At 46.1% G+C, this 25,986-nt stretch overlaps 1 protein-coding gene across 1 annotated transcript; it reads right to left on the reverse strand.

Annotated features, from left to right (window-relative positions):
• Positions 1-95: 95 nt before the first annotated feature.
• LOC117071120 (putative HERC2-like protein 3) lies at positions 96-25,631 on the reverse strand. The gene is given in 21 exon segments (XM_033190876.1): positions 96-945; positions 2,404-2,535; positions 2,537-2,635; positions 2,740-2,923; positions 2,925-3,082; positions 3,895-3,950; positions 3,953-4,063; positions 6,702-6,800; positions 6,803-6,880; positions 8,652-8,877; positions 11,386-11,591; positions 12,197-12,348; positions 12,466-12,546; positions 12,548-12,594; positions 12,672-12,845; positions 13,393-13,526; positions 16,799-16,994; positions 17,087-17,214; positions 17,322-17,454; positions 17,720-17,934; positions 25,186-25,631. Coding segments are annotated over 21 exon segments (2,865 nt in total). The 5' UTR covers positions 25,208-25,631; the 3' UTR covers positions 96-711.
• Positions 25,632-25,986: the final 355 nt, after the last annotated feature.

Consider the following 25,986-nt stretch of genomic DNA (forward strand, 5'->3'; position numbering starts at 1 on the left):
CGCTCGGGCACTGACTCGACTAACTGGCAGACAGGTTTATTCACCACCATGGGAAATGGCAGCTACTAGAGAAGGTCAGCTGAATTTCGGACATGCTGTGATTTACATGCACTGCACCTCCAAGCAGAGATGTGAATGGGAGATACAGAGTTGAAAGTGCTTACATCATAAATGCTAAAGCAGCAATCGTAGGTCTGTGGGAGCAAGAGGGGAGAAAACTCAAAAAGGGTGGGCAGAATACGCCACAGTTATGGGTGAAGCCACGAGAACTTCCAGGATATAAAGAACAAGCAGAGAGAAGAGCTCTCTAGGAACACAGAAAGAAACTCGGGAGAGCTGCATTCTAGACCCAAAGGCAGGCAGAGCCAAGCAAGGCTACAGTCTCAGCCACTCTGAATGCCACCAGCAAGCTAGGTGGCTTGCAGGGCAGAGGCCCCTGGATCTGGCAGGGAACAGGCCATGAGCCATGGTCCAACAGGGTGACTGGGCCACAGGGCCCTGGGATGGAGGGGAGGAGAGAAGAGGTGAACACAGACTTCTCTTCTGGGATAAAGGGTGACACTGAGAAGAGGGTGTGAGCCATGGGGTTCTTTAAGTGTGGCTCCGAACATGCTGACGAAGGCTGACTCGAAAACACTCATTACCACGAACACAGGGTTACGCTCCCAACTGCAACTCAACAAATGGTGAATCCACGTGAACCCCAGGACTTTAGCAGGCCCATGAACTCACTCGTGAAAGAACACTGTACAAACAACACGAATTTAGGACAGCAGCTATTTCATCAAGCAGCACCATGTACTGACCTGTAAAGGCCTGTGTAGTAGATTTCTTTATTTTGTGCTTTTCTAACTTGCTTCCAGCGAGATTCACCAACTGAGCCCAGACAGACAGCATGGGCTCTGTGAAGGGCAGGTTGTTCACATTAAAGGCCACAGCAGGGAGCTGGAGAGGACACAGAAGCTGTCAGCATGCGGCCAATATGACTAACAAATGAAACGTTCTGAAAGTCATCAAAACCATGGGCTTAATCCTGAAATGCCACACATACCCATCAGCCTTTTTAGAGCTGAGAATAATCATTTTTTAAAATGATATTAAAGGCAAGATACAGACTTACACATATAGCAAGTATAATCTACATTAATTTTTCTTTACAAATCTGTCAACAATAATTACATCAGTGTGGTGGTTACTATCTTCTCAGGTATTTTCTATATACTTGAAGTATTCTACAACATGCGTATATTCCTATAACAATAAAAAAGAGTACTTTATAGAAAATATAGTCAAGTCAGGCACAGTGGCTCACATCTGTAATCCCAGCACTTTGGAAGCCCAAGGCGGGCAGATCACCTGAGGTCAGGAGTTTGAGACCAGCCCGGTCAACATAGTGACACCCTGTCTCTACTAAAAATACAAAATTAGCCAGGTGTGGTGGCACACACCATAATCCCAGCTACTCAGGAGGCTGAGGCAGGATAATCGCTTGAACCTGGGAGGCAAAGGTTGCAGAGAGCCGACAAGATCGTGCCATTGCACTCCAGCCTGTGACAAGACTCCATCTCAAAAAAAAAAAAAAAAAGAAAAAGATATAGTAAGATTGCACTTGGGCTACATGAAAACAATGTAAATGGCTCCTTCTCCCTGTGCATCCCTGACTCACAGGTTAAGTTGACAGTAGCTGCTACATTAAGTCATGTCACTCAAAACTATGCATTTTCTACATGAAGAAAGGTTGTTTTTTTTTAAAGGAAACATGTTTAAGTTTTTTTAAAACTTGAGTTGTTCAATAAAAAGTGAACTTCATAAATTCACATTTTAAAATAATTAGAACTACCTCATAGATGCACGGTACCTTCTAGGTTGCTAAAGCCCTCGTGTCTGAGGCTGAAACACACACGAACGACTGCTTTAGGTGCCCTGTGAGACAGGCCCTGCTTACCACAGAAGCACAAGCTCACATAGCTTCCTGGAAGGCAAACTTGAGGTACCAGAATCAAGTTCTTTCTTTTTTTTTTTTTTTTTTGAGGCGGAGTCTCGCTCTGTCGCCCGGACTGGAGTGCAGTGGCCGGATCTCAGCTCACTGCAAGCTCCGCCTCCCGGTTACGCCATTCTCCTGCCTCAGCCTCCCGAGTAGCTGGGACTACAGGCGCCCGCCACCTCGCCCGGCTAGTTTTTTTGTATTTTTAGTAGAGACGGGGTTTCACTGTGTTAGCCAGGATGGTCTCGATCTCCTGACCTCGTGATCCGCCCGTCTCGGCCTCCCAAAGTGCTGGGATTACAGGCTTGAGCCACCGCGCCGGCCAGAATCAAGTTCTTTCAAGTGCTAATGGTGGTGCCCGGTTCTAGTGTAAAGCTGAATCCCCTTATCATACAGTCACCGAGCACAAGTTCACCTACTGGTTTCAGCTGACTCAGTGGGCACACGCGACACGTCCGCATGTCGGAGAACTGCATGGTGATTCTGCCCTTCCGGGTGATGCGAGTCACGGTGCCTTCTCCAAACTCATCGTGCACAACTTGGCCGCCCAGGCGCCAGGCGACCATCGATGCCTCCAATCACAGCCAGGACCGCCATGAGGCCCCCCGCTTCAGGTTTCTCGGAGTCGGGGAAGTAGTCCTCTAGCTGGGCCTAGTGCAGACCAAATAGCGAGCTCGACCAGGGACACGCACGGAGCTGCCCAGTCCCTACGGGTTTACCATTCAACTACATTAATTCTGAGCGCACAAACCCACCCCTTCGGAAGGCCTTCCTGCAAAGCTGTGGGTGACGGAGCGGAGATGGGAGTTGATGTACTTGTTGATGAGCCCGTTCCACTGAGTCAGCGAGTGCAGCGTGCGCAGCAGCGCCACCACCTCCTCCGCCAGTGTGCTGTTGTGGGTGGCGGTCAGCTTGTCACCAGGACACAGGGAAGGGAGGCAGCCACCCACCTCTGAGTAATGGCACGTCGGAAGAGCAGGTAGTGAGCAAGCTCCCCAAGAAGCCAAACAGCTTCTCCACAAGGCACTTCATGTCCCTCGCCCTTTCGGTCTTGTCCCATGACGGAAGGACTGCTTGCAATAAATGCACAGCTAAGATCTGATCAAAGACAATTTAAAACGACAAGCATTAAAAAAAAATCTGATTAAGAAACTACAGATTATTTTCTTTTTTTTTTTTTTGAGACAGAGTCTCGCCCTGTCGCGTGGGCTGGAGTGCAGTGGCACGATCTCAGCTCACTACAACCCACGCCTCCCAGGTTCAAGCAATTCTCCTTGCTTCAGCTTCCCAAGTAGCTGAGATTACAGGCACCCACCACCAAGCCCGGCTCACTTTTTTTGTATTTTTAGTATAGACAGGATTTCACTATGTTGGCCAGGCTGATCTCGAACTCTTGACCTCGTGATCCACCTGCCTCGGCCTCCCAAAGTGCGGGGATTATAGGCATGAGCCACTGTGCCCGGCCTCTCTTTATTTTCTGTTCTCATAATGCAAGCAATCATGTGAAAAGTTTGAGATTCATTATTTTACAGCCAGGTAATTACACTCAAGTTGATTAGTGATTAGGATTGTCAGGGACTTTAGAAAAAAGCAACATTACAGATGCATGTGTTTAATTAAAAAAGAATTATTTTTAGTTTAATTCTTAAGACAATTACACTACAAATTCTGTGAAGCAGATGAGTGAGTAGTTGCGGGATTTACCACCGAAGAGAAAAGCAGGTAAGCTAAAGGTTAGTGACTTACCAATTATCAAGGACCTCTGCCCCTTGCCTCCAGAAAATCTACCCTGTCACTTCTAGACCCTTTCTGCACTCGTTACTGAATAAAGGCCCCTGACTCTGAGGGCAGGGAACTTCAGTACATGGATGTCTCTCTCAGGGAACTGGTTTTGCCTGGCAGCACATTACCTGCCTCTGCAGCGAGGCAGTGAAGGGTGCATGCCCTTCCACGACCTTCATGAGCACTGCAGGGAGCTGAGGGCGCCGCACACCTGCAGCGTGAGAGCGATGCTCCGCACAAACCCCAGCGTGCACCAGCTCCGGTGCTGCTCCCTGCACACCAGCCTGTTTGGAGAAGCTGCAGGAGGGAAAACAGACATGCTTGGTAACAAGTCCCTAAAGATAAATCCCTAAATGTAAATTCTTATTTTTTTATCAACTTATTTTATTTTCTACAGTAAGCTCCTTTACAAATATATTGCAGTTTGTAAATTAATTCAAATTCAAAGTGAGAAGTGGAAGACGACTTTTAAGTTAGTTCAAGAAACATTTCTGAATTTTTCTTTTCTTTTTTTTTTTTTTTTAGAGATGGGCTCTCACTATGTTGCCCAGGTTGGTCTAAAACTCCTGGGCTCTAGTGATCCTCCTGCCTCGCCCTCCCGAATAGCTGGGACTACAGGCATTTTTAAAACCTTCTAAGTATATGTAGTGAAAGTAGTTAGGGAATTTTAGCTATGTATTGTTTCTAGGCAATAGGAAAATGATCTATAATTCAAACAGCAGTAATTTGCAAGAGTGCATCTATTGTATTTTTTTATTTCGTTTTAAATATCTCCACAATCTTGCTTATATTTAATCTGCACCATAAGTTTCCAATCCAACTTTACTACATCTGCATTAACAAAAGGAAAGGTTTTCACTAGGTTTACACCATTGGATTCTGGCACAAGTGGGTCCACCTCTGCTCCGCCCGGCCCCAGGACTCCACTACTCCCTGAATGGAGGCTGAGGCTTGGAGGCTGGGCCCTCCTGAGGGACCCCACCCACAGCCCCACAGGATCTGCTCTCGCCTCCCACCTCCCCACCCTGCCCTCAGCTATCCAAGCCTATGAGGATACCTGCCTTCCTTCAGCACACTCGCATGCGCTCACACACACACTCTCACACCCTCATATGCATCCTCACACACACACCCATACGAAGTTATTCAGACACACCCGTGGGCACCCACCCTCACACTCTCAGGTGTACTCACACCACTGTCGCAATCACGAACACACACAATCCCAGTCACACATATGCACACACAACCTAAGATGCAAGCTGACACACACTCCTATGCACTCTCACATACACTTACCCCTCCCAATGCATACAGAAACTCAGATGCACTCACACTCCTAAACACGAGTCACAACCGATTACTCACCCACTCACACCTGTACCCACACACTTGCTCACTTGACACTCACACCTACACTGTTACAACCTCCCACTCACTGACACAAGCAAAATGCTCACATTCATGCACACGCACTCACAATAACACGTCACCCATGCTCACATTGACACAAGGCATTCACATTTACACAAATGCTCGCCCTCAATCGCACAATTACACCTGTGCCTGCCACCCACTCATACTTCCTCACACTCACTAAGCCTCACTGACTTACACTTCGTCTCATTCACACACCCAGTCCCCTCACACTCCTCCCTCGTGCTCACCCTCACACACACACTGGCTCAATGCACTGGCGCTCTCACTCCCACTTCACCTGCCCACTCACATGCTCTCATGGACACACACACACCACTCACATAAATGCATGCATACACACACACACACAACCACACGCTACAAACACATCGTCACACTTGCAACACAAATGCTCAGCCACTTGCCCATCAACCGCTAACACACTCACTCTCATCAATATGTGCGGACACTCCGGCACACTACTAATACACGCATGCGCTCACACAACCTCCCACACACTGGAGCACGCCTACATCCTCACCCACACTGACAGGGGCTGTCGGTCACATGCACACTCACCCCACTCCCTCAGTTCACATTTCTCATACTTACACTCCACACACACACACACTTTATGGATTACTGTGCCTGTCTCCCAACTTCACATACTTTCAGAACCTCAGAATATGATCTCATTTAATGAGGTCTCTGTAGACCTCATTAAGGTAAGAATTTAGGTGACATCATGTTGGCTTAGAGTCAAACTCAATGAGAGTCCTTTCAGAGGCAGAAAAGGACATGCAGACCACGGGGCGGGGCCATGTGAAGACGCAGGCAGACACTGGCACAATGCGTCCCCACACCAAGGAAGCCTGGAGCTCCCAGAAGCTGGACAAGGTAAGGAAGGACCTTCCCTTAGAGCCTGTGGAGGGAGCATGGCCCTACCCACACCTGGATTTGGGACCTCTGGACTCCAGAACTCTGAGAGAACAAACTTGTTGTTTGAAACCAGTGTTGTGGGTTGAACTCAGAATTGCAAAATTCGTATGTTGAAGTCCAAACCCCTACAGTACCTCGGCAGGGGACCTTGTTTGGAAATAGGGTCGTTGCAGATGTAATTAGTTTGATGAGATTGAATGATGTCCTTATGAAAAGAGATTTGGAAGCGACTCACACACAGGGAGAATGCCATGTGAAGATGACGGCACAGATCGGGCTGACACCTCTACAAGCCAAACAACGCTAAAGAGACCAGCAAACTCCAGAAGCTGGGGCAGAGCCCTGAAGTAGCTTCTCCCTCACAGCCCCAGAAGGAACCACCCTCGATCTCAGCCTTCCGGCCTCCAGAACCGTGAGAACTACTGCTGTGTAAGCCCCCAAGTCTGTAGTACTTTATTACAGCAGCCACAGGAAACAAATCCACACACATTCACACCCACCCACATTGACACCCAGACACGACAAGCGTGCGGCCCCCAGCGCTGACTCCCTGGGCCCTCAATCTCTCATTCCATACATGTCTTGTCCGTCGTTCCGCTTTCTACTAACATTCGCAGCAGTCCGCACAAAGTCTTGGTGGCTTCGCTCTGCATGATCTCAGCATGAACTCCGGCAGACAAAGAGTCTGCAGTAAGTTAATAGTGCTGGTAAACACCATTGCAGTGGGGTGAATGTTCCTTTCAGTTTGTTCGGCTTCTAAAAAAAAAATCAAAACAACAAATTATATTCCCAAGTAAAACTGGAAGATAGTCTTGCACATAATTTAACAGCTTTAATATTACATTCTTGTTTTCTTGAAGACTTGAATTTTAGTGCAGTTTTAGGTTCACGCAAAATTAAAAGTACAGAGATTTTTGTGTTTTTTTCTTTGAGACAGGGTCTCTCTGTCACCCAAGCTGGAGTGCAATGGCACGATCATAGCTCACTGCAGCTTTGACCTCCTCCCTGGGTCAAACAGTCCTCCCACCTCGACCTCCCAAACTGTCATCTTTTCTGCTTTGGAAAGGGAAACAGATCCTTAGAAGAAAAGATGGAACTCAGGATGCACTAACCGTGCACCCTAATATTTCCGTTCCCATCTTCCTCAAGAATCTTTTAAATAACAATTCTCGAAACAATATTAGCATATAACTCAGAAGCAATAAATGATTCCAAGGTTTCACTTCTTTAGAACGACAACTTATCAAATGTCAAGTGCTAGTTTCTGATGAGCAGGCTGCGTCCTGGACGAGGACAAAGCACCGGCATCTGTGGAGTGGGGCGGCCAGACGCTCACGCATCCAGTTTGGCTGGCTTTGGGATGCGGAGATGTGTGGCAAATGAGGCCGCCCTCTGTCACGGGGCCACCCCTGCCCAGGCTCTGACGTCCCCATGGGGAAAGGCCACAGGCAGGGAGCCAGACCTGCTTCCCGCAGGCGAGGTGGGCTGAGAGGAAGCAGTGCCTGGTGTGAGGCAGTATGCTATAGGCTGGACGCTGGCGGCCAGCACCACAACCACCCTCAGGGACAGGGGTCCAGGTGCCACGTACATCACTCCTAACAGGCCTACACAGCAGGCAACACTTCTGTTCACACCTGAGGGACCCAGGCCCCAGAAGTGACGTGCCAAAGGTGGTGGCATCAGGATCTGAGCTGTGTGCTCCGAGCCCAGATGGTCCGCTGTGGCACAGCCTCTTCCAGCCCCCACACCACCTGCTCTCTACTGAGTGCACCTTCTACGGTCTCGTGCTCACTGTCACGGCCATTTCTGAGCCTGACGACCCTGCACCCATGGTGGGCACCGTGGTGCTGGGAGGCAGCCCCAGCCTCTTGGTTGGTCTTACCAAGCCCAGCCATGTGAAGCTTCACGTGTCTTTTAGGAACAGGTAAGAAATGTCACGAAACCTCCTCCCACAACCTGGATCTCCTTGGATAGGATCTAGCGTTCTTGGTCCACCCCTGAATTCTCACTTCTGCTTCCCTAGAAGCGATAAAGTGCTGACTAACTCCACATTACGGGAAGAGTTCAGAGTCAAGGACCGCAGAGGAAAGGTAAAGGCAGGGGGCAGGTGGAGTGTGCTTGGGCGAGGGCTCTCACTGGAGGAGGAGGCAATGGACCGAGATTGCAGGGCAATGCCACCAGGCCTCGGCTCGCTCCCTCAGACGCAGGCTCAGCAACAACCACATGAGACTCGCTGGTGGTGCAGCTGCCCCGGCCTGGCCACCACATTCTCAAAGAGGGGCACGTGCACACGTGAGAGGAAAATGTAGAAAGTCAGTTCCAGCCAGATCGCTGGATCCCACAGCCACTCCACGCACCTGCATAGGAGGTGCCCAGGAGCTTATTTAAACTGCAGGCTCCAAGGACAGAGTACCAGCTGCAGGTGCGTCCTGACATCCCATTCTAATGCCCAGATGACAGTGGTGGCAGCCAGCACCTGGACAGTTTATGGGCTGCCTTGGACTAAACACCTTCCTGAGTCACCCACCAGAATCATCCTCTGTGTCCGAGTCCTCTGCTGAGGGCTGTGCAGCGGCCGGCAGCTCTGCCAGCTTGAGGTCATATTTTCCTTCTTTCCCCATCCTGTAGGAGTTGGTGCTGCCCGTGTCCCACTGGACTCTTATCCACCCGTCCTCTCCCAGCTCACCAATCACGCGGCCTAGGCCTGGAGGTTGCAGTGAGCCGAGACTGCGCCACTGCACTCCAGCCTGGCGACAGAGTGAGACTCCATCTCAAAAAAAAAAAAAGAAAGAAAAAAAGAGAGAAGATGCAAATAACTAACATCAGAAATGTTAAGTGGAGACAGCACTACCAACATAAAAATAAAAAAGATTGTAAAAGAACACTGTGAACAACTGTATGCCAACAAATAAAATAGCCTAGATAAAATGAACAAATTCCTAGAAACATAAATTACCTGAAATGACTCCAGAAGAAATAGAAAACCTGAAAAGACCCATAACCAGTGAAGATATTGAATCGGTAATCAAATATCTTTCAACAAAGAAAAGCTTAGCTGGTCAACTCTACCAAACATTTAAAGCAAAATTGACCCCTCAAACTCTTCTAAAAACAGAATACATGGGAACACTACCTAGTTCATTCTATGAGGCCATTACTACCCTGATAACTGTAAAACAATAAAATATTGCTGAAAGGAATTAAAGAGGACAGAAATAAATGGAAAGACATTCCACATTCAGAGAATGGATGTTAACATTGCTAAGATGGCACTATTCCCCAAAACAATCTACAGATTCAGTCCCTAGCAAAAATCCCAATGGTCTTTTTTGCAGATATGGAAAAGCCAGCCTTGATGTTCATATGAAAATGCAAGGGACCCAAAGAAGCCAAAATAATCTTGAGAAAGAAAACACACTTCTCAATGCTAAAACAGTACAAAACTACGATGTTCAAAACAGTGTGGTACCCACATAATTATCGACATATAGAATGTGGTAATGTAATTGAGAGTCCAGAAGTAAATCTAAATACCTACAGCCAACTGATTTTTGCCAAGGGTACTGAGAACTTCAGGGAAGAACAGTCCTCAACAAGTGGTATTGAAACAATCAGATAATCAAAAGAAAAAGGTTAGACTCTTCCCTCACACGGTGTAAAAAAAATTACCTAAAAATGGACCAAAGATCTAAAGATAAGAGCTAAAACTGTAAAACTTACAGAAGAAAACATGAGGATAATCTTCATCAATCTTGTATATGGAAATGGCTTTTTGGATATGATATCAAAAGCACAGATGACAAAAGAAAAACAGATAAACTGAACTTCATCAAAATAAAAAACTTCTGTATCAAAGGACAATCCAGAGAACAGGAGAAAATATCCTCAAATTATATATCTGATAAAGGTCTACAGATCTGTGAAGGTTTAGGATACACAAAATTTTTAAAGAGTCTGAGGACTGGTGTTAATTCTTCTTTAAATGTTTGGTACACTTATATAGTACATGTATTGGTACAACAAAAGATGACAAACAACCCTATTTAAAAAGGACAAAGGGGCTGGGTGCAGTGGCTCAGGCCTGTAATCCCAGCACTTTGGGAGGCCGAGGCGGGCAGATCACCCGAGGTCAGGAGTTCGAGACCAGCCTGGCCAACATGGCAAAACCCCCATCTCTACTAAAAATACAAAAATTAGCCAGGTGTGGTGGTGTGTGACTATAATCCCAGCTACTTGGGAGGCTGACGCATGAGAATCACTTGAACCTGGGAGGTGGAGGTTGCAGTGAGCCAAGATTGTGCCACCGCACTCCAGCCTGGGTGACAGAGTGAGACTCTGTCTCAAAAAAATAAAATAAAAAATGAGAAAGGGACTTGAATAGACACTTCTCCAAAGAAGATATACAAAGGCCAACAAGCGCAAACATGTAAAGAAGCTCAATATCATTCATCATCAGTGAAATGCAAGTCAAAATCACAATGAGATGCCACTTCACACCCACTAGGATGGTCTTAATCCAAAAAAAAAAAAAAAAAAATCCCACAAAAAAATAGTGTTGGTGTTGGCAGGGAAGTAGAGAAACTGGAATCCTGGAACCCTGGAATCCTGTCCACTGGTGGTGGGAATGTAAAATGATATCACACTGTGGAAAAGTTTGGTAGTTTCTTAGTAAGTTATACATAGTTGTACCATATGACCCTGTAATTCCAGTCCTAGGCGTATAATCAAAAGAACTAGAAACAAGTGTTCAAACAAGTATTTGTATATAAATGTTCCTAGCAGCACTATTCACAAAAGTCAAAAGGCAAAACCAACCCAAATGTCCATCAACAGATAAGTGAATAAACAAAATGTTATATATTCATACAAGGGAATCTTTTTCAGCAATAAAAATAAAGTACTGATATGAAATAACCCAGACACAAAGGCCACACCTGGTATGATTCCATTTATATGAAATATCCAGGATATGCAAATCCATAGACAGAGAAAGCAGATTTGTGACTCCCAGAGGCTGGAGGGCAGGGGAATCAGGACTGATTGCTAAATGGGGTGCATTTATAGTGATGAAAAAGTTCTACAACTAGACGGTGGTGACGACTCTAGAAAAGTGTGAATGTATTTAATACCGCTGAATTGCAACGTTAAAATGGTACACTTTCTGCTATTTGTGTCTTACCATAATTTACAAAAAGTTAAAAAAAAAAAAAAAAGAAAGAAATCAAAGCAAAATCTTGATGTTTTCCCAAAGGCTCTCAAGCCGGTGCAGACCTACCAATCAGGCGCAGTGCCGTCTGCGTGAGGGCCAGCGTGCCGGAATTGAGCAGGAGGTCGAGGTTGTTTGCGCCGTGCTGCAGGGTGAGCATGCTGAGCATCACCAGGAGGAAGCGGGCTTGTGGGATGGTCCCCAGGCTTGGTCCTGATGGGTTCTCATTGGTAATGGTTTGCAGGGGAACTGGCTGGATACCTAATAAGCATTGGCACCTACTTACATTTCTTGTGCATGGATACGAGATACAAGAATAAACGTAATGCAGAAAGCATTGGCGATTACTTTAAACATCTGATTATTTTTCAGTGGATTTCCACAGAGTGGGCAGCTCTGTCTTGCTGCATGATGAGCCTATCCCCTGCACTCCAAGCACAGGTCGTTCCATCTGTCTACAGGACTTAGCATGCTGCTCTCTGAATACCCCGGTGCCCTATTCCATTCCTTCCATTTCAAATATGAAAGTTATGTCCCGCTTTTCATCCACAAAACCAATCCAATCAACTCTCTGTAGATGCTCAAACTATCCAGGAAATAATATTAATATAGGACACAGACACTTCAGGGTATGTGGTGATACACATAAAAATGTCAAAATGTAAAAATGTTATACTAGAGTACTTCAACATTGCGTCTCCTGCTAAATTTTAAAGTTTTATTTAAAATCTGAGAAAGCTGAAATATAAGTACAAAATACAAAGTTATTAAAGTCTTCTCAAAAGCAAAAATTGGCATTTGCAAGTTTCCACAACACATAATTAAAGCCAAAATATAAAATAACATTGATGCAATTGTTGACTCACCAAGCTCTTTAAATTTGGCATTGGCATCCATCAAAACATTTCGAATGTTCTGAACAGCCCAAGCATACAGCTTGCCAAAGGTGACTTCCAGCAGCATCCGATTAAAAGGGGGGATCAAATCAACATCCTTTAAACAATCAGTAAGAGGTTCCCTTTCAAATAAAGATAAAGAATTTGACTCGGGACACTGCCAGACTTCTCACTACTACAGAGCAACGTTTTGTTGCCACAGCTTCCTTAATTATGAAAAAAATAGGATAACGTTTTACCCCATATCGATTCCCTCAGGAATAAGTCTTTGCCATCCACAAAACATCGCGTACTGCACAGATGGAAGTAAGAAATTCTTGCTTTAAAATTGTATCTATCCCTTCCAGGCGAACCTCTGCTCTCTCCAACTGCAAAATATCAATGCATACAGTTAAGTGTTATATACATTACCCAATGCACAGAAGCATTTCTCTTCAAATTTTACCTGTTTTAGTAGGCACTTTCTCATTTTTTCCACATCCACTGGCTCTTCTTTAAGGGCAAATTCAGCAATTGTACTGAGGAGGGGAGACTGTGGATAAAGACCCTGAACATTCTGCTTCAACCACTTGTATTTGTGAACACCTGTAACAGTACTCAACAGCGGCTGCCATTTGTCCCAACAAAGGAAAACAATTTTCATCATTAGTCTATCCTATTTAATATTAAACTGTGCTCTAAAAGTTATTCAAGTAAAATATAAATAAATAATGCTCACAGGTTTAAATTGGTTAAAATACGTTAAATTTAGTAAGTAATACATGGTTTTAAAACTATGCCATAAATATACTTATAAGTGAATTTATAATCTCTATACTAATATATGTTGGAACAGGCTAGCTTGGCATACAAAATTAAGTTATGGTTCATATTAATAACCATAGTGCCCAGCACTGTTTCTGGAACAAAGAATATAGCTAAGGAATGAATGGTGAATAATTAATGACACAATCTAGTACCAAAAATAAAAGGAAACCTTTCTCCAGCTACAGCTCTGACCAGGACATCATAAGTCAAGTTCATGAAGCATCCCTGGGGCCGTATTTCTAACAACCACCCGTCCCTCCCTCCAGATGCCCAGGTACAGAGGTACAAGACTTGGGGATTCCTTTGCTACGTGCTATGACTCTATCCAGCTAACCTTAGAATCACAGAAAATACTGCACCTTGGGTGATTTAATTGCAGTGGGTCTCTTGTCCACATTTATTGGACTATGAGGCAAAATGCAAGCTTCTTCTAAATCACTCTCTTCGTTTCCAATATTTTTTTCATCATCCATAGATTCTGGCTTCTTAGGAACTGTATTTTAAAACATCATTTTCTATAAAAATCATACACTTAAATATAATTTTAAATTAAGAAATATTTAGATTTGCATGAAGGACAAATATTTCATTCAAATAAACATGTGAACAACATTATAAATTGCAATGCTCAAACCACAAAAGTGAAATGATCACCATGGCAGAACAAAAAAACAAACTGAGAGTGCGACAAGGGGAGAAGCCCCGAAGCCAGGGAAGCCCAGCGGCCAGCGAGCTCTTCAAGTGCCAGAGAGTGAACACTTGAGTCTTTCAGGCCATGCAATCTATTGCAAATACTCAACTCTGCTGCTGTAGCACAAAAAGTAACCACAAATAAAACAATAGGTGTGGCTGTGCTCCCATAACACTTTATTTATGGTGCTACAATTTTAACTTAATGTAATTTTCATGTGTCAAAAATAATATACTTCTTCTAATTTTTAAAAAACAATTTCAAACTGGAAAAAAAAAAAAAGGTCTTAGTACCTGGCCAACACAAAGCAAACAAGAGGTGGAATTTGGCCCACAGTTCCTGGCTTGTCCACCCTGGTCCAGTTCAGTGGTTCTGTTAGTGTGTAACTAAACCAATTGAATTCATTGTGATATGTGGAATTTCCTCCCTATATTTTATCTCTTTTAAAATTTTTGGTCTAAATCTCCTCAGCATACAATATAAAAAATAAGCAACATGATAATACACCTGGGCAGTAAAGAGCTAACACAGCAGGCTGGGGTTGCTCAAGCCCTGCAAATTCCCAAGGAAGGTCTGTCCCTTCAGGATTGTCCTTCTTCTAGGAGCTGAGCTCTGAGTGCGTGGAACATCCTGCCTGGTAAGTTTTCTGGTATACCTGACACCCAGGACCTTGTGGCAGTAGTCAGGCAGGTAGATTATGCTAATGATGTGACTCGGGAGGGACCACCTGTTTCTGTGCTGAGGCACCAGAGTGTAAGTAATTGAGGTCAGTCACATGTGCACTGCCTGCGCTTGTGACTGGCCCCCAATAAAAACTCTAGACTCAAGGCTCAGATGCGCTGGCCTGGTTAACAACTCTTCACACATGATGTGACACACTGTTGCTGGGAGAGCGAAGCACATCCAAACGACGCCACTGGGGAGAAACACCAGAAGCTTGTGCCTAGTTTTCTCTGGACTTCCCTCCATGTACCCTTCCCTTTGCTAATCTTAATCTGTATCCTTTTTGCAGTAAAAAACCACAGCTGTGAGTATAACAGCTCTTCTGAGTCCTTTTAGTGAATCATCAAGGCTGAGACAGGGCTCGGGGATCCCTGACACAGCAACAGGAATATTAATCACTTAATCTTTATAAGTTACTTAATTTCCAAAAAAAAAAAAGAAAACCAGCTTGAAACAACACACAATAAATCTATAAACCCACAAGAAACTCTAAAAGTGACAGTGTGGGCTCAGAACCCATGGATATGAGATGGCAAGTGGTGGAGTCTCTCTCCCTCATGCTGAGACAGGCCTGTCTCTGGGCCCACGCTGAGTTCCTGCGTGCCTGGGTTAAAGGAACTGCAGCAGCGTGACTACTGTGACTGCCTGATCCGGAGCACTCACTGGATGCAAACAGGCTGTTATGGTGTAGGGTTTGTTCAGGAACAATCAACTTAGATGGCTTCTAAAACACTTCAGTCTTTCATAAGCTTATTGTTCAAAATGCCCATCAGAAACTCAGTAATTAATACTGTTCAATAAGCAGGTTTGAGAGTAAATCAGCCGGGCGCGGTGGCTCAAGCCTGTAATCCCAGCACTTTGGGAGGCCGAGACGGGCGGATCACGAGGTCAGGAGATCGAGACCATCCTGGCTAACACGGTGAAACCCCGTCTCTACTAAAAATACAAAAAACTAGCTGGGCGAGGTGGCGGGCGCCTGTAGTCCCAGCTGCTCGGGAGGCTGAGGCAGGAGAATGGCGTGAACCCGGGAGGCGGAGCTTGCAGTGAGCTGAGATCCGGCCACTGCACTCCAGTCCGGGCGACAGAGCGAGACACCGCCTCAAAAAAAAAAAAATAAAATAAAATAAAATAAAATAAAATTTAAAAAAAGCCGGGCGCGGTGGCTCAAGCCTGTAATCCCAGCACTTGGGAGGCCGAGATGGGCGGATCACGAGGTCAGGAGATCGAGACCATCCTGGCTAACACGGTGAAACCCCATCTCTACTAAAAATACAAAAAAACGAGCCGGGCGAGGTGGCGGGCGCCTGTAGTCCCAGCTACTCAGGAGGCTGAGGCAGAAGAATGGCGTAAACCCGGGAGGCGGAGCTTGCAGTGAGCTGAGATCTGGCCACTGCACTCCAGTCCGGGCAACAGAGCGAGACTCCGCCTCAAAAAAAAAAAAGAGAGTAAATCAGTATAAGTCATAAGAATATGATCAGAGGCCAGGCGCGATGGCTCACGCCTGTAATCCCAGCACTTTGGAAGGCCGAGGCAGGCACATCATGAGGTCAGGAGATCAAGACCATCTCGGCCAACATGGTGAAACCCTGTCTCTACTAAAACACAAAAATTAGCTGGGAGTGGTGGCACTTGCCTATAATCCCAGCTACTTGGAAGGCTGAGGCAGGGGAATCGCTTGAACCTGGGAGGCGGAGGTTGCAGTGAGCTGAGATCGTGCCACTGCACTCCAGCCTGGCGACAGAGCAAGACTCCGTCTCAAAAGAAAAAAAAAAGAATATAATCAGAAACTTCTGTCGTTTACTTATAATCACAAGTGACTAAATTCTAAACTATTTTATAATTTCTAAGCATTTTTACTCAATTTGGATTTAATGCAACAAGACCTTTCTGTACCCTTACATAGCCACTTCCAGGAAAATGTCAGTAACTCTTTTAGCTTCCCTTTCTAATTCTCCATGTATCAGCATACTCAATATTCCCAACAAAGAACATTTCTTTAGAAGAATGGCAGTAAGTTTAAATGTTCCCATTATATCTCATCACCAGGACAACTAATAAAATAAAAATACTTCCTTGTCCCCATCAATTTAGTAAAGATTATTTAGGTTTTCAACATCAATTTACTAGTAACCAAATCATACCACACTCAATTCCTAAATTGCCTCATTGATCTCTTGGAAAAATAAGCGAGATTTCTGCATTTAATCATAACTATACATAAAAATGATGGCAGCAGGTAGAAACGTCACATGGAATCAACAGTAGAGAAACTTCACTCTGAAATCACAGATCCAACGAGGCAGGGGGAAGCACACGCTTTAACAGTATGTTCTGTCCTTTTACATTCTTACCTCTCTTTTTCCTTCATTCTCGAATTATCTTCTGAGCTATCCTCCTCCAATGGGGCAAAGAACTTAACAATTTAAACTTAGACATTATGGAGAGGTCATTACAAACAGCAGGTCTCAATTCATTAAAGAGGAATCTCAAACGTTCGATGACAGGAGCGCAGACCTCCTTGTAAGAACGGCCCTGTTCTTGATGCGTCTGCAAAGTTAACCAGGAAAAGACAACTTTAACAACAAATATTTCAGCAACTATCTGCAAAGCACAGAATAAAAAGAATTAAAATCTGTCACCTTAATGAGCGAACATTTTGCTTGGTAGACAACTCTACAAACATCCACCACTGACTTAGGCAACGTTCTGTGCTTTACTTGCTCAATACCAAGTGCACCTGCATGAACTAAAGATAATGCCACATGACCTGTAAAAAGACATTTAAAAGAAGGGCAGGGAAGGAATGAATATATACTGCAGGTTAGTCGAGGAATCTGCAGTGTAGCTAAAGTACACAGATATTGAGCTCCATACCTAAATCTTCATGTTTTAAGAGGCAACATAACAGCAAGCGACCGACCTCTTCCACGGGATGCTCAGGCGGAAACGTGATCGGTGTGGTCAAATGGCACTGCCTACAGTACCTTTCTATTTGACACAAAAAGTCCTGCAACAGAAACAGCTGGAGGTAACCTCAGGGCCGCCCAGAGAGTCTTCACAAATCTTAAACATGCCACAGCTTGTGACGCACTTGCAATCAGTAATGCTTCTGAAGCCTCACTAGCATGTTAACAGAATCAGGTTCTCACCTCAAAACCCTCCAAATAATACATGAAACAACGCCTGTGCTATGTTAACCGAAGAGCACATAAGTATTCCTATGTCAAAGTCCTCAGAGCACTGAGGTGGCAGTGGGGGGAGGCCTAGCTCACCTTCACATTGTGATCCTGAATGTTATTGTCTGCAATGGCTTGCAGAAATGCCTGGGAATGGTCCCCCAGGGCCCGTCTGTGGGAGCAGAGTCGAGATTTGCTGGCAGGTGTGCCCCCTGGGGAGCTGCAGTGGTCCTCATCTTTCTCCTCGTTGTAGCTGTAGTGGATCTGGCTAGTCTGCAAGCCTCCAGAGAAGATGGATGACTGAAGCCACTCTAGAAAATGCACACGCAAACATGAAAGAGAAACTCAAGTGCACAACTCAAAATAAATACTAAAAAAAAGAAAAAAGAAAAGATGCTCAATTGATCACTCAATTTAGAAGGTGAAATTCAGCATCATTCATATGAAAGAGCTCCACCTAACATGTTTACACAGGTTGACTTATAATTCCTCTATCTATGTGAACACACTTGATGGTGATTCCACACACCTCAGGCATGGCACTGGAACTCAGGATCATAGTCCCAGCCCAACATTCACTGGATACCTGTGCTCTGCCTGCAGCTGCCGGGTTCCACAGATACCGTGTGAAGACTGAGTTGCACATTGTAACAGGGAGGGCAGCAAAGGGCACCGCTGACACAACTAATCACAGGATTTCAAGTCCGAAACTGTGTGCAATGGATGACTGTGGGGGTACCAGGGAGACTGGAAGACAGACCACTGCTGTTCTGAGGGTCAGTAAGGGACTTGTGGAAGCAATAACTGAGCTAAGATGGGGAATAAGACCAAGACGCTGAGTATCCAGGCAGGGAACAGCACATGTGAAGGGTTTCTACAAAGAATTACATCCTCAGGGTAGGCTATGTATTCCTAGACCACTTATAAAGGAATGAAAAGAAGAAAATATTTAACACACACAATCTTTAATGAAGGATAGATCCTTAGAGATGGGAGGGCTAATGGACTGGAAAGGAGACCTGTGCATAGTGCAAGGCATGGGATCAGCCAGTGCAAATGTTAATTACAACTGCCTACTGTAACTTGAGGGAGCAGCACAAACACACAAAATTAGTATGTGCACTACTACAGACCTCTATTAACGATCTGTGTTCTCAAATACTGCTCCAAATCCAAGCCATCAAAGTGGGGATGCACTTAGTGTTCTTTTACTGGACATTTAGATTTTAGAGCACTCAGGATCATTCCCCAACCCACCACATGCATTCTTCTGAAACACAAATCCAGTGCCGACTCTCCCTGGCCCCCTCTTTAAGCACAGGACAGCCCCTCCTTACTGCTCCAAGATAAGCCTCTGATCCTCCTGTGGATCGGACCCACCTGCCAGGGCCCATGGCACCCTTTGCCCTGGAGCTCGCCAGCCCTGCCCTCCTTGCCAGTTTAAGCAAAGCCCATCTTCCGGCAAGCAACGAGCCTCAAGGAGGAGGGAGGGAAGCTGCCACCTCAGAGGGCACCACAGGCAGCCCAGCACCCAGCACTGCACAAAGGTCCACCAAACAGGGCTGTGTGGGCACCAAGATCCTCCTTCCCCACCAGCCTTCTGCCACACCCACTCTCACAAGCAGCAGGAAAGCCCTGCTCCTCTCAGCAGTGCCCTTGACACCCCTGTTTTCTGTCCAGAATGCTCCCTCACGCAATTTCAGGACTGCTGCCTTTCTTCCCCCAGAACCATGTATGAATGTCTCCATTTCACCCTTCACCACACTGTAACGTGACCTGCTTAGAATGCTGGCTCATCAACAAGCAGCAGCTGAAAGTGGAGGTGTGTCCTATCCATCCCTACACCCCGAACACCTAGCGTGGTAACTGCACCAGGCGACTGCTCAACAAAAGCTGCTCACACGGACGGATAGACAGACAGATGGGAAATGCACAACTACACGAAGAAAAATGTAAACCCATCTTAGGAGACAGGAAGACACTTATTATTTTAGGTGGTTACAAAGGTTGCCATCCTGAAATATAAGTGACTTAAGCCTGGTCTAGTAAAAACGCAGACCTCAAATAGAATGCTGTCCCGTGAGAGGACAGCTGATCCACATTCTGTGCAATTTCTGGGCATGTAGGGAGACAAAAGCCATGCTGCGCCCATCAGGCAGAGGCTGCAATATGTGAGACCACCATAGGGTAGACGGGTAGACATTCCTGCACACTTTTCAGCTTCCTCTGCAGCAACAGACCATGAGGGCAAATGACAGCCACTCACAGCTGTTTCTACCGGATTGAGTCTCACTATCCTTATTTTTTTTTTATCATCATCAACTGTGTTGAATCCTCCTCTCCCACTTTTTTCTTTTTTTTCTTGAGACAGAGTCTCGCTCTTGTCAGCCAGGCTGGAGTGCAGTGGCGTGATCTCAGCTCATTATAACCTCCATCTCCTGGGTTCAAGCAATTCTCCTACCTCAGCCTTCCGAGTAACTGGGATTACAGGCGCCCGTTACCATGCCCAGCTAATTTTTGCATTTTTAGTAGACATGGGGTTTCACCGCGTTGACCAGGCTGGTCTCAAACTCCTGACCTCGGGTGATCCACCTGCCTCGGCCTCCCAAAGTGCTGGGATTACAGGTGTGAGCCACCGCGCCCGGCCACCGTATTTTATGTTTTAACGATTCAAAAATAATCAAAAGAAAAACAGTATTTTGTGACTTGCAAACATTCTGTGAACTTCATCTTTTGGTGTCCATAAATAAAGTTTATAGAATGAACTTCCCCTGCCCACAGACGTAGTATTATCTGTGGCTGCTTTGGCCCTACAGCTGCAAGGGCCCCTGGCTATGACAGAGACCATATGGTCCACTGAGAGCTTAAAATATTTACTATCTGGCCCTTTAGAGAAAGCATGCCACCCCCACCGTACATCTGGCTATCAATTTTACAAAAAAAAAAATGCAAAATTCTTTAAACTCAGTACACTGGAACACTGGTCATCTCCCTTCTTGAAGATGAAAAGCTTCGACAGTCACCAGGAAGCAGACAAGAACCCTAAGTACACCTCAAGTGTTATTCTCAGGAGCATAAATTAGAACACTTTACAACAGCTAAAGCAGGATGAAGTCACTGAAGGCCATGAAAACAAGAATAATTAGCACCACCAGCTCAAAGACCACACCACATCAGCTTCAATATTTGTGTACTCTTCCTTTCACTACTGTAGGATTCAAAGTATATATAGAGAAAACTGAACACACATTGCCCAAAAACACTGCTTATAGAATGCTGGAGAGAAGGGAAGCAAGACCTCCCATTGGCCAGGTGTGGTGGCTCACGCCTGTAATCCCAGCACTTTGAGAGGTCAATGCAGGAGGATCACTTGAACCTAGGAGTTCTAGACTAGCCTGGCCAACACAGCAAAACCCCGTCTCTACTAAAAATACAAAATTAGGCTGGGCGCAGTACCTCATATCTGTAATCCTAGCACTTTGGGAGGCCAAGGTGAGAGGATCACTTGAGGTCAGGAGTTTGAGACCAGCCTGGCCAACATGGTGATACCGCATCTCTACTAAAAATGTGGCTCACGCCTGTAATCCCAGCACTTTGGGAGGCCGAGGCGGGCGGATCATGAGGTCAGGAGTTCAAGACCAGCCTGACCAACATGGTGAAACCCTGTCTATACTACAAAGTCAAAAATTAGCCGGGAGTGCTGGCGTGCACCTGTAATCTCAGCTACTCAGAAGGCTGAGGCAGAGAATCGCTTGAACCTGGGAGGTGGAGGTTAGTGGTGGCGGGTACCTGTAATGCCAGCTACTCGGGAGGCTGAGGAAGGAGAATTGCTTGAACCTGGAAGGCGGAGGTTGCAGTGAGCTGAGATCACGCCACTATACTCCAGCCTAGGCGACAAGGTGAGACTGCATCTGAAAAAAAAAAAGTTAATAGTTCTCATTAATATTAAAGTTTCAAAGAAATTCAACAAACATGTATTTAACATTCAGCATATTCAAAGCACTTTTATACTAAAGTAAAAAGGTAACTTATAAAAAAACTTTAGAAAAACCTATCACACACATATAACTAATCAATGCAAATCAGGCTTTGGAAAGGGTCATGAGAAAATATCTAGGTTCAGGGGCTGGGCATGGTGGCTCACACCTGTAATCCCAGCATGTTGGGAGGCTGAGGCAGGAGAATTGCTTGAACCCGGGAGGCAGAAGTTGCAGTGAGCCAAGATCACACCACTGCATTTCAGCCTGGGCGACAGAGCGAGACTCCATCTCAAAAAAAAAAAAAAAATTAGCCAGGTGTGGTGGCGGACACCTGTAATCCCAGCTACTCGGGAGGTTGCGGCAGAATCCCTTGAACTTGGGAGGCAGAGGTTGCAGTGAACCAAGATAGCACCACTGCACTCCAACTTGGCCAACAGAGCAAGACCCTGTCTCAGAAAATAAAATAAAATATTCATAGTCTGAAAAATAGAATTTGGGGCCAGGCACGGTGGTTCACACCTGTCATCCCAGCACTTTGGGAGGCCAAGGTGGGTGGATCACCAGGTCAAGAGTTCAAGACCAGCCTGGACGACATAGTGAAATCCCATCTCCACTAAAAATACAAAAATTAGCCGGGCATGGTGGCAAGCGCCTATAGTCCCAGCTACTTGGGAGGCTGAGGCAGGAGAATCATTTGTACTCGGGAGGCAGAGGCTGCAGTGAGCCGAGATGGCACCACTGCATTCCATCCTGCGCAACACAGTGAGATTCTGTCTCAAACAAAAGAGAATGGAATTTGATATGTATAAATCTACAAATATTTTCTAATAATAAAAAACACACAACATTCCACACTAAAAATAAAAACATTTAGTGAATGCCAAAAAAACTCCCTAAAAACCTTAATCAGTCGGGATCTATGTAAAGAACAATTATGCTCTGCTTTCTAACCATGATTTTTACAAGAACAAAGGACAAAAAAAATCATGAAACATGGGCCAGGCGTGGAAGCTCATGTCTGTAATCCTAGCACTTTGGGAGGCCGAGGTGGGCGGATCACGAGGTCAGGAGTTCAAGACCACCCTGGCCAATATGGTGACAGTCCGTCTCTACTAAAAATACAAAAATTAGGGACGGGCACGGTGGCTCACGCTCCCAGCACTTTGGGAGGCCGAGGCAGGTGGATCACGAGGTCAGGAGATCGAGACCATCCTGGCTAACACGGTGAAACCCCGTCTCTACTAAAAATACAAAAAATTAGCCACGTGTGGTGGCAGGCGCCTATAGTCCCAGCTACTTGGGGGGCTGAGGCAGGAGAATGGCATGGACCCGGGAGGCGGAGCTTGCAGTGAGCTGAGATCGTGCCACTGCACTCCAGCCTGGGCGACAGAGCGAGATTCCACCTCAAAAAAAAAAAAAAAAAATTACCTGGGCAAGGCGGAGGGCGCCTGTAATCCCAGCTACTCAGGAGGCCGAGGCAGAGAACTGCTTGAACCCAAGAGGCAGAGGTTGCAGTGAGCCAGGATCAAGCCACTGCACTCCAGCCTGAGCGACAGAGCAAGACTCCATCTCGAGAGGAAAAAACTACAACAAAAAAATTCATCAGGCCGGGCGCGGTGGCTCAAGCCTGTAATCCCAGCACTTGGGAGGCCGAGACGGGCGGATCACGAGGTCAGGAGATCCAGACCATCCTGGCTAACACGGTGAAACCCCGTCTCTACTAAAAATACAAAAATTAGCCACGTGTGGTGGCAGGCGCCTATAGTCCCAGCTACTTGGGGGCTGAGGCAGGAGAATGGCATGGACCCGGGAGGCGGAGCTTGCAGTGAGCTGAGATCGTGCCACTGCACTCCAGCCTGGGCGACAGAGCGAGATTCCACCTCAAAAAAAAAAAAAAAAATTACCTGGGCAAGGCGGAGGGCGCCTGTAATCCCAGCTACTCAGGAGGCCGAGGCAGAGAACTGCTTGAACCCAAGAGGCAGAGGTTGCAGTGAGCCAGGATCAAGCCACTGCACTCCAGCCTGAGCGACAGAGCAAGACTCCATCTCGAGAGGAAAAAACTACAACAAAAAAATTCATCAGGCCGGGCGCGGTGGCTCAAGCCTGTAATCCCAGCACTTTGGGAGGCCGAGACGGGCGGATCACGAGGTCAGGAGATCCAGACCATCCTGGCTAACACGGTGAAACCCCGTCTCTACTAAAAATACAAAAAAATCTAGCCGGGCGAGGTGGCGGGCACCTGTAGTCCCAGCTACTCGGGAGGCTGAGGCAGGAGAATGGCGTAAACCTGGGAGGCGGAGCTTGCAGTGAGCTGAGATCTGGCCACTGCACTCCAGTCCGGGCGACAGAGCGAGACTCCACCTCAAAAAAAAAAAAAAAAAAAAAAAAAAAATTCATCAAATGTAATGAATAAAACATATACTTTGGATTTTTCCATGTACTTAACTTTTCTTTGAGTATCTTTTGCAATTATTCTTTCACAGAAAACACTTCAGGAAAGTTTTAATTTATTAACAAATCAGTATTTGAGGACTAGGAGGAAGAGGTTAAAAGTTTTAAAAGTATAATGAATTATTGACACGTGCAAAAAAAAAAAAGTTGCTGATTCCTGTCAGGGAAGGCACTGTCACATGGACACTGTCAGCCTCAACATCCGGAGGTCCAGAAAGGGAAACTTTCAAGTCAGATAGAATTCTATATATACCATTCATTTGGAGCCTTCAGCCCTCAAGATCCTAACATCATGACCTCAGTTTCAACACAATTGTCCTTAGTCCTTGTATTGGTTACAAATACAAAACAAACAGCTCAACTGAACTAACTCTTGTCTCTCCAGAAACACAAACACAAGACCTCATAAAATGAGTGAGTTTCTATCGGCCATAATTACTGCAACTGACTTCTCCAATTTTCCCCTCCACAGTTAACTAAACAGCTCAAATACTATCAGTAACAAGTAACAGTCACCATGGTATGCTTAGAAGTGTGGCAGATTTCTTATCCAGTAATAATAAATAGGAAAAAAAATTTGCCTATTAATAGATCTCAAGTGTAGTGCACTTGCAAGAAACTAATTAACAGGCAGCCGTGCACAATCTACAAAAACAGCCATAAAGACTGCTACTTTTTTTTTTTTTTTAGACGGAGTCTCGCTCTGTCGCCCAGGCTGGAGTGCAGTGGTGAGATCTCAGCTCACTGCAAGCTCCACCGCCTCCCGTGTTCACGCCATTCTCCTGCCTCTGCCTCCGGAGTAGCTGGGACTGCAGGCATCCACTACTACGCCCGGCTAATTTTTTTGTATTTTTAGTAGAGACGGGGTTTCACCGTGTTAGCCAGGATGGTCTCGATGTCCTCACCTCTTGATCCACCCGCCTCGCCTCCCAAAGTGCTGGGATTACAGGTGTGAGCCACCGCGCCCGGCCAAGACTGCTACATTTTAAGTTATAGGAAATAAACCTGCTCCTCTAACATAGCAAGATACAACTAACTTCCCCTTACATACCCTAAAATAGAAAAGCCTTACACGAGAAATTTAAACATGGAAACAGAAACACGCCAAGAAAAAGACATGTTAAATCCCACCTGTGTATCTGTTTTCAACCATTTGGAGTCAAGGCGAGCCTGGGCAGCCAAACAGAAAGATTCAGAGGGCATCTTTTCTCCAGCCTCCTCCCAGTTCTCAGGCCTGCAAGTAAACACACATGTTTAAGACCTAACGCTTGTTAATAATTTACAAAGACACTCCCGAAATGTTTAATGCAGAAAAAAGAGAGAGCGAGAGAGAACAGCAAGAGGGGAGAGAACAGCTGGGGGACGGGAGTGAGGGGGAGAGAGGGAAAGAGGGAAGAGATGGAGGGGAAAGGGAGGTGGGGAAGGGAAAGCCTCCTTCCAAGGTAAGCACGGTGTGCCGGGTTTCTGCACCACCCTGGCGAGACCTTGAGAATGGACGGTCACGGGAGGCCAAGTCACAATGTCATCTGCCCTCAAATGCAAAAGGTACACACACACGACAGGAAACCCACCGTTTTAACGGAGCAGTGGGTTTGAAATGAATAAATGTAAATGAAAGCAGCATACTGCTGCTTTACTCCACAGCACGGCGCGTCCGTGAAACAAATTACTCAAAAGGATCCGCCTGCAGAAAAACCCACAGCCACCACCACTTAAGAGATGGAGAGAGGCCCGAGACCGCCCCGCAGGCTATCCGCGTAGGCCCCGGTGCGGCCGCCGCGCCCACGCCTGCCTCCCAGGCTCGGCCGCCCGCCAGCCCCACGCCCGCACCGCCTCCGCCGCCGTCCCTCCTCCCCTCCCCCGCCTCCCCCGGTGCCCCAGGCCAGGACCTGACAGGCAGGGCCGGGCCGCGTAGCCCCGCCGGCGTGCAGA

Source organism: Trachypithecus francoisi, unplaced genomic scaffold (genome assembly GCF_009764315.1).
Source record: "Trachypithecus francoisi isolate TF-2019V2 unplaced genomic scaffold, Tfra_2.0 Lachesis_group3, whole genome shotgun sequence".
In the NCBI taxonomy this organism is placed as follows: Eukaryota; Metazoa; Chordata; class Mammalia; order Primates; family Cercopithecidae; genus Trachypithecus; species Trachypithecus francoisi.